Here is a 16,402-nt window from a genome sequence, read left to right on the forward strand (position 1 = left end):
GTATTAAATGTGTATGCACCTAATTACATAGCCTCAAATATATAAAACAAAACCCAGAAATACAAGAGGAAATTGGAAAAAAAATTGATAGATCAAGCCTGCTTTAGAAAAGAAACACACTCTGCTCATTTTATGAGGATAAATTGGTTATAAAGCCAGACAAGGACAGCATGAGAATGGGAAATTATGAAGCCTATCAAACTTATGAGAATAAAAAGGAAAAAAATCTGAAATAAAATATTATAAAACAGATCTAGCAGTATATAGAAAATATTTATTGTACTTCCAGACTGAGTTGGGTTCCTCCAACATTTCAGGTTTAATCTGTTAGCACAATTCATGACATGCATTCCTCCTCCTTCACTCTTTTGTATTTGGTTATTCAGTTGCCCCAGGCCCAGTTGTTGAAAAGATTCTTCTTTTACCTTTGAACAGTCTTGGTGCCTTGGTGCAAAATAGTCGATGATAAATGTATGGTTTTACTTCTGGATTCCCAATTCTGTTCTATTGATCTGTACATCTGTCCTTATGTCAGTATCACACATTCTGGATTGCTGTAGGTTTATAGTAAGTTTTGAAATTGAGAAGTTCTGCTTTTTTCAAGATTTTTTTTGACTGTATGGGTGCCTTGCACTTCCATAAGAATTTCAGGATCAACTTGTCGATTTCTGCAAAAGGATGCTGGAATTTATAGGGATTGTATTAAATCTGCAGGTCAATTTGGTGAAGTCAATATTCTATAATTCTATAATATTCAATATTATTATAACACTAGCAATATTAAGTCATCCAATCTATGAATATAGAATATATTTCCATTTATGTAGATCCTCTTTCATTTTGTTTTCCAAAATATTTCATAATCTTCAGTGTATACTTTTATGCTTCTTTGGTGCAGTTTATTTCTAAGTGATTTTATTTTTTTGATGTTATTGTAAGTGGAACTGGTTTCTTAACTTCATTCTTAGATTGTTTATTGCTAGAGTATAGAAATGCAATTTAATTTTGTGTATTGGTCTGATATCCTGAATCTTGTTGAACTATTTATTAGCTGTAATAGGTTTTTTGGTGTGTGTGTGTGTGTGTGTGTGTGTGTGTGTGTACATTCCTTAGGATTTTCTATACAAAACACATCATTTTCAAACAGTTATTTATTTAAATTTTTTAATGTTTGTTTATTTTTGAGAGAGAGAGTGAGAGAGCGTGAGCAGGGGAAGGACAGAGAAGGGGGAGACACAGAATCTGAAGCAGGCTCCAGGCTCTGAGCTGTCAGCACAGTGTCCAATGTGGGGCTCAAACCCATGAACTGTGAGATCATGACCTGAGCTGAAGTCGGATTCTTAACTGACTGAGCCACCCAGGTGCCCCCAAACAGAAACTGTTTTAATCCTTCCTTCCAATTTGGATGCCTTTTGCTTCTTTTTCTTGATTAATTGTCCTGGCTTGAACCTCCAGTACAATGTTGATTAGAAGTGGTAAGAAGTTTTCAATAACTTTTAATTTATATTAAAATCGTGTGGTGTGTGTGTGTGTGTGTGTGTGTGTGTGTGTGTGTGTTACAAAACTACATTTCTTAGCTGTGGATCATGATAAGAGAAGTTTGAAAACCACTGTCCTAAGGAAACTTTGGTACATGTGCGCTAGGAGGCATGTATATTCATATCAGGAATGCCTAGAGTAGCCAAAACAAAACAAAGTAAAACAAACTGGCAACAATCCAAATATAACAAGCAAGAAAAAATAAATTGTGGCATACCCACATAAGGAAATACTCTCCCAAGTGAAAATGAATTAACCACAACCACATAGATAATTGGCAGAAACAAACTGTTAAATAGAAAAGCCAGTTGAAGAGAAGTACATAGCGTATCATGCCAGTGACATAAAGCTTAAACTAGGGAAAGCTAAATGTAAACTGACTTGGAGTATGTATGGGAGAAAAGGGGAACAAATGGAAGGGAACGAACCACACAAAATTCGGGATGGTCGTTACTTCCAGACAGATGTTGGAGGTAGAAGGGGAATTGGAAAAGGCACATAGGAGGCTTCCAAGGTACTTAGCAATGTTTCTTAAGGTAGGTGGTGTATACGCCAAAGTTCATTTTATTGTTATTGCTTATGCTACTAAATGTATTTTAAGTGAGCAATAAATAATAAAAACAAAGCAAAAGTTAAGATCTATGGTAAAACAGTCTCTCTACTTCTTTCCTGAATTGGTTGTCTCCCTTCAGGATAAGCCAAGAATATGCCCACAGCAAGATTTCTGCACTGTGTGTGTTTCTGGAGAGGGGCTCTAACAATCGAAATTTGCCTGTCTACCATTCAGCTCCATCATCCCAAACAAATCATTCTTTCCCACTTCTCAGTCCAACATCTCTAGTTCGTGGCGCTTTGGGGCAAGAATAGATGCATGGATCAACTAATGTTTGTTCCATTTGCTTCTTTAGAGAGCTGGTCCTTCCCATTTAATGAATGTTTCGCTTGGTTTTAGGTACATTAATTGGTTGTGCAGTAGGCATCTTTCCTCTCCACCCCCAGGTTTCTAGCACGGATATAGGTTTTTTCCTATTTTTCCAATATTTGTTTAGTCATTTCAGGCAGAGTTGAATGCCTGGATTCAAGCCACCACTTCTATTTAGAAATCTTATTGCTGTTTTTTTAACCTCTTTTTTAAAAAATTTATTTTGAGAGAGAGAGAGAGAGCAGGGGAGGGGCAGAGAGAGAGAGGGTGAGAGAGAGAATCTCAAACAGGCTTTTCAGCATCAGAGCAGAACCTGAGGCAGGGCTCGGACTCATGACATCGGGATCATGACCTGAGCCAAAACCAAGAGTCAGAAGCTTAACCAACTGAGCCACCCGGGCACCTCTCTTATTGCTACGTTTTTAATAGGCAGGTAGACTTTCTAAGACTATTGCTTAGAGATTGGTGCTACAATTCTGGAACTGTCGTCCCCAACAGTGATGCTTGGCACTAGACTCACCCTTCATTACAAGCATAATTAACAGTTGATCCAAACTTGGTGTCTCCGTTTATAGTCATTCTGCCATTTATGAGTTCTGGAGGAGTTCCACATGATTTACCTATGGGAAAGAAGTAGAATTTGGGGACCGGACATCGAACACTCCAAACTTCTCTTAGTAAGTACATAAGATCCCAACGGGCTGTCCCAACCTTTACTGAAAAGCATTTGTAGTTCCAAGGCTTTTGCCCCCTGGAAGACACTTACAAGACTGCCTTAGGACCAGCCACCCACTAAGCACCACTTTCAAAAAGAGCCTTCCTCCAGATCTACCTCATCCTCATACTGTGCCTCCCAGAAAAATGTAAACTTCCCTTATTCCCAAAGTGTTCACTTTGTAATTCAACCAGTGTAAATCAGGGTCTCGAAGTGTGGGATTTTCTCCCCGCCTACACTTCTCTTTCCTTTCCCAAGTCACTCGTTACTCAGTTTCAGTGGTGACAACGGGGAACCCCTACTGAATGGAGGTTTTCCCTCAGTCATGCCTTGTGATAGTCATTTCTCATGAATCGAACTTGTAATGAAGGTGTCAGGAAATCAAAGCAATAGGAAGATAGGACGCAAAGAATAACTCTCACATCTGCAATCCCGTTTAGGCAAACTTATTAAGTCATACGCATCTTGGTATGATGTTCAACCTGAACAATTGAATCAGCTCTTATGGACGTTTAACTGACACAGTGGAATTCTCAGTCTAAAGGTACTTACGTTCACATTTGTTTTCAGCACTTGACCAGGTCAAATTCTCTTGGCAGGTGATACGGAACTGTTTCTTGTAGTAACCAGGGCGGCATATGTAGTTCAAAGATGCCCCAATGGGAAACTCAAACTTCTCAATCGGTTCTGTAGGCCTGGCAAACGGGAGCTGTGCCGGGGCTTTGCAATTACCTGGAGACCAAGACCACAGTGGCATCAAAGTTAATGGAGAAACTTCTACTCTGCTGTCTGTTTTTCTCCAATATGCTTCATGGATGTGATCAAAGAAGAAGAATACTGTAATAATGGTAAAATGATTGCTTCCCTTAGTAGCGATCTTAGATATGAACTTTTTAAATCAGCATCTACTCACTTAGAAAGTCGTTGCTATTTTGAAGGCAATTAAGAGTTAAATATATATATGTGTGTGTGTGTGTGTGTATGTATATATGTGTGTGTATATGTATGTGTGTGTGTATATATATATATATATATATATATATATATATATAAATACTAGACTCAGCTATCTCCCCTTCAGGCCTAATATGTTTAAGTTAAGGTAATAAAAATAATATTTACAGTCAAACAGTATGTAATCAAGAAGAAATATCTGTTGGAAAAATATCATTTTATTCTAGGTTTGGAAATCTGTCAGGTTTTTTCAAATTTTTAATTTTTATTATTTAAAATTTTTTTCAATTTTTACTTATTTTTGGGAGAGGGAGAGCTCCTGTGGGGCAGGGGCAGAGAGAGGGCAACAAACAATCCAAAGGGAATCTGCACTGACAGCAGTGAACCCGATGTGGGGCTTGAACTTGCAAACTGTGAGATCGTGACCTGAACTGAAGTTGGTTCATTAAGCTTGTGGTAATTTGTAACAGGAGTAATAAGAAACTAATACAAAATATAATGGTGTATAGTGTTAGGAACTGGATTCATATCGATCTGGACTTGAACTTCTACTTACTAGCTGTGAGGCAAAAGTAAAAATGCAAATATGGATAATAGCCCAAATAAAAAAGAATGTATGAATCCTCACTAGAGAAAGCTTGACCTAGCTTCCTTTTCCTCCTTCATTTCCGATCCCTCAAATTATTTATCCTATTTGTCCTATAATAAATATATTAATGTGAACTCCATAAACTCAAGATCTACTCTAATTTACTAAAAAAAACCTCTTCCGCATAGCTTTACAGTATATTAAATACAATAACTGAAAAGTATTTGGAGTATTCAATTTGATGACTTTTGACACACGTATGCCCCATGAAACTATTACCACAACGGAAATAACAAACACTTCCATCAGGCTCCCTCTAGTTTCCTCATGTCCCTTTGTAATGCATCCATCTCTCCACCTCCTCCTCTAGGTGATCTCTGACCTGCTTCCTCTTACAACAGACTGATTTGACCTTCTAGAATTTCATATAAACCACATCACTCAGTTGGTACTTTTTTTTTTTCTTTTCTTTTGGCTTAGCTTTTACACAGAAAGCTTATTTTGAGATTTATCCGGGTTGTTGCATTTAAAAAAAAATTATTTCTTTTTGCTCGGTAATATTCAGTTGTACAAATATACTTAATTTAGTTCATCTCTTTAGCTGCTGGAGGTTATTTGGATTGTTTCCAGTTGTAGGCTATTACAAGTGAAGCCACTGTGGAAATTCTATAGAAGTCTTTGTGTGGTCGCATGCTTTCACATCTCTTGAGTAAAGACCTAGGGGTAAAATGCTCAGTCGTATGACACATTTGTGTCTAACTTTTTAAGAAACTGCCAAACTGTTTTCCAAAGGAGTTGGAAGTCATTCCAGTTAGTTCATCTTATTGCCAACACTGTATGCTCAATTTTTAACATTTTAGCTATTCTAGTGGGTGTATACAATCATCTCGCTGTGGTTTTGTCTTGGGTGACCCAGTCCACATTGAAATACTCCCAATCCAAATTTTCCATTCAAGGCAGATTGATTTACTCTGTGCTAGAAAAACAATTTACTTATTACTTCCATGCCTCTGTTCAAACATGAACTGTCAACCTGGGACACACTCTGGTCTCCAGTCTGCAGATTCTACTCTTTTATGAAAAGATCTGCAAATGTCTACAAATGTTTTGTTAAAACACCTTCATCAGTTAAGGAAAAAAAGCATACATTTAAAAAAAATTAATGTATTTATATTTAATATTTAAAAATATTTATGTATTTTATAATATTAGTATATACTACATATTATATTTGGTATATTATGTAATCTAATGTAATATATAATATTATGTATTATAATATATAGTTTGGAATATTATGTTATATATAACATATTAATTTATTATATTATAATATATAATATATACTATATTATACAGATTAATGTATATTATAAATTACTTATAAACTATATATACAAACTATAACAACTTAATACTACACATTAAATTATATTCATATTATACCACTTAATAAATTTCACATGCATATGATGTAATTATATATGTTAATTGTATAACAAATTGTAATGTCATGTTATATATATATAAATATAACATAATTTATATAACATTGTTATATAAAAGAACTATATTACATGTATTATATATTAAAATAGTAAATATATTTAAATATATGTGATAATTTTATATTTATAAAACTATATAATATCACATGTTATACATAAATAGAAATTTTAAAATACGCGATAGAGATGAAATAAACATTTTAAATGCTTTGCTAATCATGATGACTTAATATGATCATTAATTAATGTCTAAAGGGACAAAATAGTCACAATGAGTTTCTCTGTTCACAAGGTGGATGTTCATTTCAAGTAGTCTTGACATTTTCTCGTTTTATTTTGTGAACTTCTGGTCACTTGTGATTAGACTGACAACGTTTCTTCCTCTTAGTGTCTCTGACAAAGAACTTGGATATGTGTGTGCCTGCGTGTGTCTGTGTGCGCATGTCTGCGTGTGTCCATGCGTGGCAGGGATTGTCTTGTTTGCTTAAGTTGGCCTTATTAGAATTATCTTCATTCTGTTTCTATGTGGAAACACTTCGAAGTTACTTGTGCGATCACAGAGGTTATATTAGATAAAACGAGGTAATATAAACCATAAACCTGCTCATCTGAACACATTTAAACTGAATTAGGTGACAATTCACAGAAAGCCACTGGACTTGCCATCTTTTCTACCTTGCGTCTTTACACGGCACGGCAACAGAGTGAGATCTGCCCCAAGGACCAGGTGAGGGCGCCAGAGTCCGTCCTATGCTCCACACTGCCCTAGTACCCTGAGTGTGCTCCTGTGTATGTGAAATAACTATCTGGGTGAATCCGCATGTCCAATTTGGATTCACTCCTTAAATGCTGCGAGCGCCATGCTCCTTGCCCTCTGCCTTCTCTGATCATCAAAGCTGAGATGTCCCCCTTTTGAGTCATGCTGTGGTCTTTAGGCTCTTGTCAGGGAAGGTCCTACTCATGGTTTCTCAGATCTACAGGGGCTTTTCAGGTTACAAAAAACACTGTCACATACACTACCTCATTTGATTTTCACAATAGTCCTCTCATAGGACAGGATGTCGACTATGTTCATTTTCTATGTATGGACACTGAAAGTCAGGGATGTGACTGGCTTGCTGGACTCCAGGCCGACAGATAGTAAGTAGCGGCTGAAAAAAACAGAACCCAGGCCTCCTAATTAAGAAAAGTTCATAAGGGGCGCCTGGGTGGCTCAGTCGGTTAAGCGTCCGACTTCAGCCAGGTCACGATCTCGCGGTCCGTGAGTTCGAGCCCCGCATCGGGCTCTGGGCTGATGGCTCGGAGCCTGGAGCCTGTTTCCGATTCTGTGTCTCCCTCTCTCTCTGCCCCTCCCCCGTTCATGTTCTGTCTCTCTCTGTCGCAAAAATAAAATAAACGTTGAAAAAAAAATTTTAAGAAAAGTTCATAAAACTCCACCACACAGCTTCTACATGAATGCACCTTGGAGAAATAGCTCTCTCATAAAGTCCGAAGTGCTGTGCACACTGTCAGCATTCCATAAACATTTTCTTTACCTAAATTCCTTTGGCAAGTAAATTACTAAGCTGTTTCACATTTTCAGGTTATTATGATAACCTTAGCAAATATTTTTTTTTTGCAATTAACATTCCAGTAAGAAGAGACACATATATACTCAAAAGGTTCACAAAAAATTCTACTCGTTGACCACAGATTGCTTAATACACTTGGCTTGCTTCTCTTCTAGTAATAAAACTTTCGGCTTTATCACGTTTCTTCACCTGGTTGGTTACTTTAGGACGTCTATTAGTAATGACTTCAGTGGAAACTTGGTTTTCCTTTTTCCTTACTCTCTTAGACGGCACAAACAATGAACACACAATGTCTAGCGACAACAGAGAACAAAGTCACTTGGTCAGGAAGAGGCTGGACAAAAATAATTAAGACTCTCATTTCAACGGAGAGGTTTTACCAATGAGTCCAAGCAACTAAGACTTCTCAGAAAGCCAAAAATAAGAAGAGAAGGGTTCAAACTGAAAATGTTTACCTATTTAAAAGGAAGGAAGGAAGGGAAGATGCCACCTCAAAATTTCCCATCAGTTATAACAGGCTTTATTTTCTACCAAAACACATGACCACACTGCCACACTGTGAAAACATCTCTACACTTCCCTTCTATCTGCCACTAGTGACACTGAGGGTTCTGGAACTTCGCTGGCTCTTCCAACCCCGTGGGACTTCTTCACACGTTGGCGCTCAATAGGTGCACGTGCTGGTCTGGGGTGTGAGTGGGGCGCATCCAACCAGATGCAAGGTGAAAACTCCACCGGCAGGACTCCTTGTCCAAACACCCTCACGCACAAAGTTCAGAAAGATTGGCTGGAGGAAAGAACTTAAGTGACAGGCTCTGTGTTAGACCCCTGGACACACTTCATGCCATTTAGGTAACAACACCACGAGGTAGAAATCCGGGTTCACACCACACAGAAAAGGAAACGGACTCGGGCAGGTGCAGGAACCTTCCTCACACTTAAGAACTTGCTAGGATTAGAACCCAAGTTGGTCGTATTTCCAGCCCCCCCCCCCCCCCCCCCCCCCCCCCCCCGTTTCTTGGCTGCAATCAGCACTGCGCTCCTCTCTCGCCGGCCTTTGTTAACAGACAAAGGCAGAGAAATTTCCTGCTGCACCTGCTCGGCACCTGCTCGGCACCTGCGCGCTCCCGGGCGGTGGCACAACACAAGCCCCGGCAGAGGGGATCACCCAGAGCCACCAGGGTCCGGGCATGGGCGGGGATCTGAGAGTCCCCCTGCCTTCTCGCCCCACCCAGCGCCCAGCCCCGAGTCTCACCCCAGGCCGCCGGCAGCGTGAGCAGCAGCAGAACCGCGAGGAGGGCTCCTCCGGAGCGGGAGAGAGGGGGCGCCGGCGGCCCGAGAGGCTGCGGGCTCCTCCGAGGAGAGGCTCCCATCCTCTTCAGGAAGAGGTGCGACCTCGAAGGAAAGCGCAGCGGAGAGAGCAGCGGGGAGATGAGAGGCAACGCGCTCGCTCCCAGCGCTGCGGAGTATGGAGAGTGCAGCTGGGAGGGGCGGAAAGAAGACTTTGACCGCAGCTTCCCCTTAAGGGGCGAGGGCCTGTTTACTACTAATTTGCATCGTTTCTAACGAGTTTCGCTCCCACGACCACCATCGGGAGCCCTCCGCAGGAGCAAAAGCTGGTGATGCTTCGTTTCCTTGATGTCGTCCGCGTGGAGGCTGGGCGGCTCCGGATAAAGGCGGTGGAATCTTGCTGCTCAGCTTTCCGACGCCTCCGCCTGACTTTTCCCCTGGTCAAGAATCCGCGTGAATAGGTCAGCAGACGAAATGCCTGCTCCTTGTGTGAAAGCCACCGTTTGGGGCAACATGTACAGTATGTAGGAAATACCAGGAACTAATTCCTTTACGTTGAATTGAGAAATACCAAGCCACCGGCAAAATTTTTTTTTTTAGCTGACCTAATCAGATTTACATTTTAAACATATAATTGTCTATACGGCGGGGAGACTGGCTTGGAATAAGGCGATAGTGAATGGGGCTGACCAGCAAGGAGGTTTTGCCATCATCCAGGTGAGATTTGATGGTGGCCTTGACTGGAGGTAAAGTGGACAATTAAGAAACTGGAGGCAGAATGAACAGAATTTATTCATGCATTGGATTTTGGTTACTTCCTTTCTTAAAGTTAGTGCTGAGAAAGAGAATTAGCCTTGAATCCTGAATTAGCCTCGGGATTCAAAATGAGTGATGGTGCTATTTGTTGAAATGAACAAAAACGTGGGGGAAGGATGCATTTGGAGCAGGGGGTTAAGAATTCAAGGGTGAGAGAAATGGGTGTGTGTGATGGGTTGAATAATGACCCCAAAGATGCCCACATCCTAATCCCCAGACCAGTGACTATGTTATCTTAGGCGGCAACAGGGGGTTTGCAAATGTGATTGAGTTAAGGGCTTTGAGGTGGGAGATTACCCTGGATTATCCAGGTGGGCAGTGTTATCACACGGGTCCTTATGAAAGGGAGGCACTAGATCAGAGTGAGAGAAGGCAATGACCGGAGCAGAGACTGGAGAGGTGCTGCCATGAGCCGAACAGAATGACAGCCACCTCTAGATGCTGGAAAAGGCAGCACCTTGGTCTTAGCTCTGTAGGATTCATTTGGCCTCCTGACCTCCAGGCTGGTAAAAGAATACATCTGAGTCATTTCCAGCTACAAAGTAACTTGTTGCAGCACCAGTAGGAAACATACAGGAGAGAGAGGGTAACTTGATCAAGGGAGAGTGTGTTGGGGCACCCAGGTGGCTCAGCTGGTAAAGTGTCAGCCTTTGGCTCAGGTCATGACCTCACAGTTTGTGAGTTCAAGCCCCGCATCACTGTGGATCCTCTGCCCCTCCCCAGCTCACGTGCTTTCTCTCAAAAATAAACTTTTTTTTTTTTTTTTTTTTTTTTAAAGAGAGAGTGTCAAAGTATTTTTTTGTTGTTTTTTTAAACCTGAGAAAGACTTGGGGGCATGAGACAGATGGAGTTTTAGTGAGAGCCAGGACGTGTGAGAGTGTTCTAGGAAAATATTGGGAATATAGTTTGATTATGAAACCGGACTTCCAGAGATGTCCAGCAAGAGGCCTTTTGAAAAGGAAATGGGTGGCAGAGGGTCAAAACCTCAGGAATTGATGGCACTCTTAAGGGAGAACATGTATGTAGAATAAATGATAGGAAGATCAGGATGGAAACATTTAGATGTGGTTCACATGTGGTTCATGGTTTTTAATATTTTTGTGTATGGTGGACCCATTTGTCTCTTTGGCTGAGCCTTTGGACCCCTCCTCAGAATTATTTTTTCTTAATGTTCATTTATTTATTTTGAGAGAGTGTGTGAGGGGGGGAGAGGGAGAGAGAGAGAATCCCAAGCGTGCTCTGAGCTGTCAATGTGGAGCTTGTTGCTCACAAGAACTGTGAGATCATGACCTAAGCCAAAATTGACAGTTGGACACTTAGCCAACTGAGCCACCCAGGTGCCTCCAGAATTAATTTTTAATTTTTTTAAATGTTTATTTATATTGAGAGAGAGAGAGAGAGAGAGAGAGCAGGGGAGGGGCAGAGAGAGAAGGAGACACAGAATCCGAAGCAGGCTCCAGGCTCCGAGCTGTCAGCACAGAGCCTCATGTGAGACTTGAACTCACAAACCGTGAGATCATGACCTGAGCTGAAGTCGGATGCTTAACCGACTGAGCCACCCAGGTGGCCCTAGAATTAATCTTTTTAATGCACAAAATAGAATATCTAGGATTACAAAGGAAAGCGGCTATATTGAAATTTAGTTCTACCCATAAACCTTTGGAGGTCTGTGGTCCTTAAGGACCCCAGATTTAAAAGTTAGTTAAAATAAGAGTCAGTTGGGGGCGCCTGGGTGGCGCAGTCGGTTAAGCGTCCGACTTCAGCCAGGTCACGATCTCGCGGTCCGTGGGTTCGAGCCCCGCGTCGGGCTCTGGGCTGATGGCTCAGAGCCTGGAGCCTGTTTCCGATTCTGTGTCTCCCTCTCTCTCTGCCCCTCCCCCGTTCATGCTCTGTCTCTCTCTGTCCCAAAAATAAATAAACGTTGAAAAAAAAAAAGAGTCAGTTGTATGTAAAGCAAGAGTTGGAATGAGTTGTGTGGAGAGTGGAATAATTGCAACCGTCAAATGCTGTAGAGAAGGGAGGGGGATGGAGGTGGGAAGATATAGTAGCAGATATTAGACCACCCATTACCACTTCCTTATGCACTGATTTCCTGACATCTGCTTTCTCACCCCCTTTCTTGAAGGTCTAGTTCTCAGCTCAGAGCAGCCTTCTCTGCCGTTACTCCTGTCACCATCCCCATACTCACAGAAGCTAAGGAAGCTGTACAAGCCGGACACAAGTATTTGGGTGAAGTGACAGAGGTGGAGGTAGAGGAGGTTGACCCAGTTACCCTGTGATGCTTTCATCAGCTCCTAAGAGAAGGAGAATAGAGACAAAGGTAGAATAGATGGCTTGAGGTGCATGGACGGATAATTTGGAGGAATGAAAATAGTACTGATTATGACTGAATAAAAGATGCTGAACAGCATCCCAGTTTTGGGTATGTGTCTAACGAATTGAAAGCAATGAATTGAATTGAATTGAAAGCAATGAATTGGGGGCGCCTGGGTGGCGCAGTCGGTTCAGCGTCCGACTTCAGCCAGGTCACGATCTCGCGGTCCGGGAGTTCGAGCCCCGCGTCAGGCTCTGTGCTGACCGCTCAGAGCCTGGAGCCTGTTTCCGATTCTGTGTCTCCCTCTCTCTCTGCCCCTCCCCCGTTCATGCTCTGTCTCTCTCTGTCCCAAAAATAAATAAACGTTGAAAAAAAAAAAATTTAAAAAAAAAAAAAAAAAAAAAAGAAAGCAATGAATTGAATTGAATTGAAAGCAATGAATTGAATTGAATTGAAAGCAATGAATTGAATTGAAGAGCTATTTGCACACTCATGTTCATAGCAGCATTATGTACGGTAGTCATGAAAACAGCCCAAATGTCCACTGACAGATGAATGAACTAAATGTGATATATACAAGCAACGAAATATCATTCAGTCTGAAAAAGGAAGGAGATTCTGACACATGCTACACCAAGGAGAAAAGTTGATGCTATGCTGAGTGAAATAAATCACACAAACACGGTAGGATTCCACATCTAGGAGGTATCTAAAGTAGTCAAATTCATAGGAACAGAAGGTAGAGTAGTGGTTTCTGAGGGCTGGAGGAAGAGGGGAATGTAGAGTTATTGTTTAATGGATAGAGCATTTCAATGTTCTAAGATGAGAAAGGTCTAGAAATCTGTTGCACAATAATGAATATGCAAACATTTATGAACTGTACATTGGAAAATGGTTAAGATTCTAAATTTTATGTTATGTATATTTTAAAACAAAAACAAAAAAGATGCCAAACAGAATACATAGTCTAGGAGAGGATGGCAAGAGAAATTTGTGGTAGCCACGGAGCAAGGTTTTATTTTCTCAATAGTATAAATGCTAGAACAAGGAAAATTGTCAGCTGGATTTCGAGTGTGGTGGCAGGGGGCTAGGGAAAGGCGTTGTCTGGACGAATAGAGAATATCTTGAGGATGAGGGAATGGAGTTTGTGGACTGCAAGTCGGCTAAAACAACAAAGTGGGAAGATCCAGAATGTATAAATGTTAGATCAGGAACTCTAGAAACCTTAACTAACTGCAATTAAAATTAAAAACAAAAAACAAAAAACAAAAACTCTAAGAGTTCATTGACTCTAAGAAAAAAAATCCTGTAAGGCAAATGTTTTTGTTAAAAGATAAAATTTATTTGAGTAACCACTGTACACATTATTAAAGGACACAGAGCTTTGACAAAACTGCCAAGGAAATATCCAAAGCCTGAACTGTACACCAAAACCTTACAGTGAAAACTTGACTCCTATAATGAAAAAAAAATGTGCAAATTGGAATTACTGAGTGATTATGGAAAGGCAAAGTATACACTGTGGAAAAAGAACAACAACCCTAAAAACAAGCGGAAATACAGGTGAAATGTTTAACCATATGAGAGCAAGATGCTACTATTAAAATAAAATTAGACTTCCCAACAGAAGAATGCCCATCATAATTGCATGAAATCCTCTCTCCTTTGCTTAGTTAAAACCACTCTAGAACCAAAAATATATGGTGACAGTAAGTATGCTGATTACAAAAGAAGGGTCGAGATAGGAGGGCAGCGCTTTTTAGCGCCTTCCTTAATTAAAATGGCGACACTTATGGAGTTCTGTTGTTTGTAGCCATAGCCAGGCTCCAGGCACATCACAGGGGAGGCGTCAAAAAAGTCCTTGAAGAGAGTGTGGCGGTGAGACTGGGATCCCATCTTTATTATCAAGCAAACTTTCTTTGTTCTGCTTGAGAGAAAGTGCATATGGGAAATCATAGCTTATGAAGTCATTTCACTGATGTTGAGACCATACTCATAGACCGGCTGATATTAAAATGGTTTCGTCCCAACTGATGTTCAGTAGGATCCAAACAAGGCACACTGCAATAGAGAATTTCTGTTCAGGGGGCAGCAGGAAGAGCAGTGATGTGACTCAAAATTTACATAATGAGAACGTTAACATTCTCTCTCTCCCCCAACTGTGCTATAACCGATAGAGCATCAAGCCTCTTAGAAGACACTTTCTATCAAGAGATCCCTTCTTCAGAAACAGGATCTGAAGGAAATGATAATTAAATTTTATGTTGATAAGTAATAAGTAATGAGATAGAAATCCAAGCAATGGTATCATTCTTTGTCATTCATGCATTCATTCAACAAATTATTTATAAACTAGTTTTACTTGGGACCCCTAGCGGTTTGGATTTAGGTATCACTCTGGCCTGGTCTCCGCTGTTCTCTTTCCTCTTTCCATGGTTCACCAGCAGTAGGTAATCTTGGCTTTCCTAGCTACCATACCAGTTTTTCTGTATCTTGTTTAAGGTACTTACTCTCACACTATGATAAGTCGATGTCTATGTTTTGTTCTATTGTTTTTTACTTTGTTCTATTGTTTTCTATTATTTCTATTTCTATATTTCTATTTCTGTTTTCTATTCTATATTGTTCTATTGTTTTCTATTTTTTGTTCTCCTGTTTTGTCTATTTTTTGTTGTAAATAAGTTCCAAGCGGGCAAAGGGGTTTATTTTTATATTTTGTAGATTATGTAAGAGAAAACAATTTGAATGTAGATTTGGGCTTGAATTCAGCCTCTGCCCATTACTGATCCTGAGACCCTAGCCGATAGTTCAGCTTTGCTTCTCTCACCTTGGATAGTGTATGCTCACCTGGGTATTATTTGGAGATAATACTTTTCACTGTTGTAGCGGGGACTGAGACAAGGCATGAAAAGTGAGTATTATCTCAAAATAATACCGAGGTTCCCTCTCATACTCCATGACTCTGGATGTGGAAGGACTCAAGGTCTGGCACGTGGACCTTTTCTCTTCCCTAGCCCCTTTCACCCCTTTGCTAATCTTATTTGATTTCATTATTACATACATCCATATGCTGACAGGGCCCGTATTTATGTCTTGAGCCTGGACTTATTCTCTGAAATACACACTTGTACATCCACTGCCTTCTTGATACTTCTACTTGGATGCTTCTACTTGAATGAGGGGATCATTCTCCCCTCTGCTTAAAACCCTCCATTGGTTTCCATCTCAGAATACACACCAAGCTCATTACAATGACCCAGCATACTCTATAGGAGTATGCTTTCTTTCTCTTCAAAATACATTTCATCTTCTCCATTTTATCCTTAATTATTACACTATGTATTCAGTATTTGTTGAATGGATGAATGAACTGAAAAGAACCCATGGCATTAATTTGGCAATACGAAGTAGGTAAGTTAACAATTTCTGGGCATGATTGCTGAAGACTTGTGCAATACAACCATACTCATTTAGTACTATACTTATTGACAAATACAAACTGAAGGCATTTTGACGGATGGGTGAATAAAAATATTTCAATTTCATTAGATACCAGTTTGTCTTCCAATTAGCTTGCCGGGTTGTATGGATCAATAGAATAGACTTCTTGTGTTTCTAAATGAAGATCTCCTTCTATAGGGCTTTTGTTTGTATAATAATTCCTAAATGGAAAAAGGAAGAAAAAAGTAAACTCTTTACTCATTGGCCATGATTACTATAAACATGTCATAGTTGTTTGTTTTCTGTAATTCCCATCACGTGATAAGTACTTTTCATGAATGAGTTCATTTTGATGTCCTAAGTATCATATGAGATGATCACTATAACCCCTATTATTTGGAAAGGCCCCTAAAAATAAATAACTTGCTAGGATGCTAAGTGTCCAAATCAAAAGTTGGTACAAGGTTGCCTTCCCTCGGATCCAGGACTCTCAATAACTTAGAACTATGATCCTCAGTTTGAAAAAATAAATTAAAAAAAGAAGCTTTAATTTTAGGATATGACCATAAATTTACCTTTGTGGGACACAGTCTTCCAGTTTAACTTAAAGGAAAGTTTTCATATTTGATGTTAAATTCCGAATCCTCCTGTAGTCTTACAGCACTAAAAGCTTGAGATAATTTTTAAGAGGACATTTTTACTTTTACACTTTGAAAGCCCACACACTTCACTGTGCTCCTAAA

At 40.0% G+C, this 16,402-nt stretch overlaps 2 protein-coding genes across 9 annotated transcripts in view; both read right to left on the bottom strand.

Annotated features, from left to right (window-relative positions):
* CR1L (complement C3b/C4b receptor 1 like) overlaps positions 1 to 9,434 on the bottom strand; it is a 63,622-nt gene extending 54,188 nt beyond the window's left edge. For both annotated transcript variants that reach the window (XM_011290964.4, XM_045048883.1), the window contains exons 1-3: positions 9,054 to 9,434; positions 3,729 to 3,908; positions 2,982 to 3,081 (exon numbers count right to left, since the gene is read on the bottom strand). In XM_011290964.4, the coding sequence (XP_011289266.1) occupies positions 2,982 to 3,081; positions 3,729 to 3,908; positions 9,054 to 9,171 (398 nt within the window). In that variant the 5' untranslated portion in view covers positions 9,172 to 9,434. The remainder of the gene's footprint in view (positions 1 to 2,981; positions 3,082 to 3,728; positions 3,909 to 9,053) is intronic.
* Positions 9,435 to 13,538: 4,104 nt separating this feature from the next.
* The window catches only part of CR2 (complement C3d receptor 2), a 34,227-nt gene continuing 31,363 nt past the window's right edge, over positions 13,539 to 16,402 (bottom strand). For 6 of the 7 annotated variants that reach the window (XM_045048881.1, XM_019821899.2, XM_006942818.3 and 3 more), the window contains 2 exons: positions 15,772 to 15,880; positions 13,539 to 14,279 (listed from right to left, as the gene is read on the bottom strand). In XM_045048881.1, the coding sequence (XP_044904816.1) occupies positions 15,787 to 15,880 (94 nt within the window). In that variant the 3' untranslated portion in view covers positions 13,539 to 14,279; positions 15,772 to 15,786. The remainder of the gene's footprint in view (positions 14,280 to 15,771; positions 15,881 to 16,402) is intronic. The other variant, XM_019821898.2, reaches the window with a different exon arrangement.

The sequence above is a fragment of the Felis catus genome, chromosome F1, assembly GCF_018350175.1.
Source record: "Felis catus isolate Fca126 chromosome F1, F.catus_Fca126_mat1.0, whole genome shotgun sequence".
NCBI classification, from domain to species: domain Eukaryota; kingdom Metazoa; phylum Chordata; class Mammalia; order Carnivora; family Felidae; genus Felis; species Felis catus.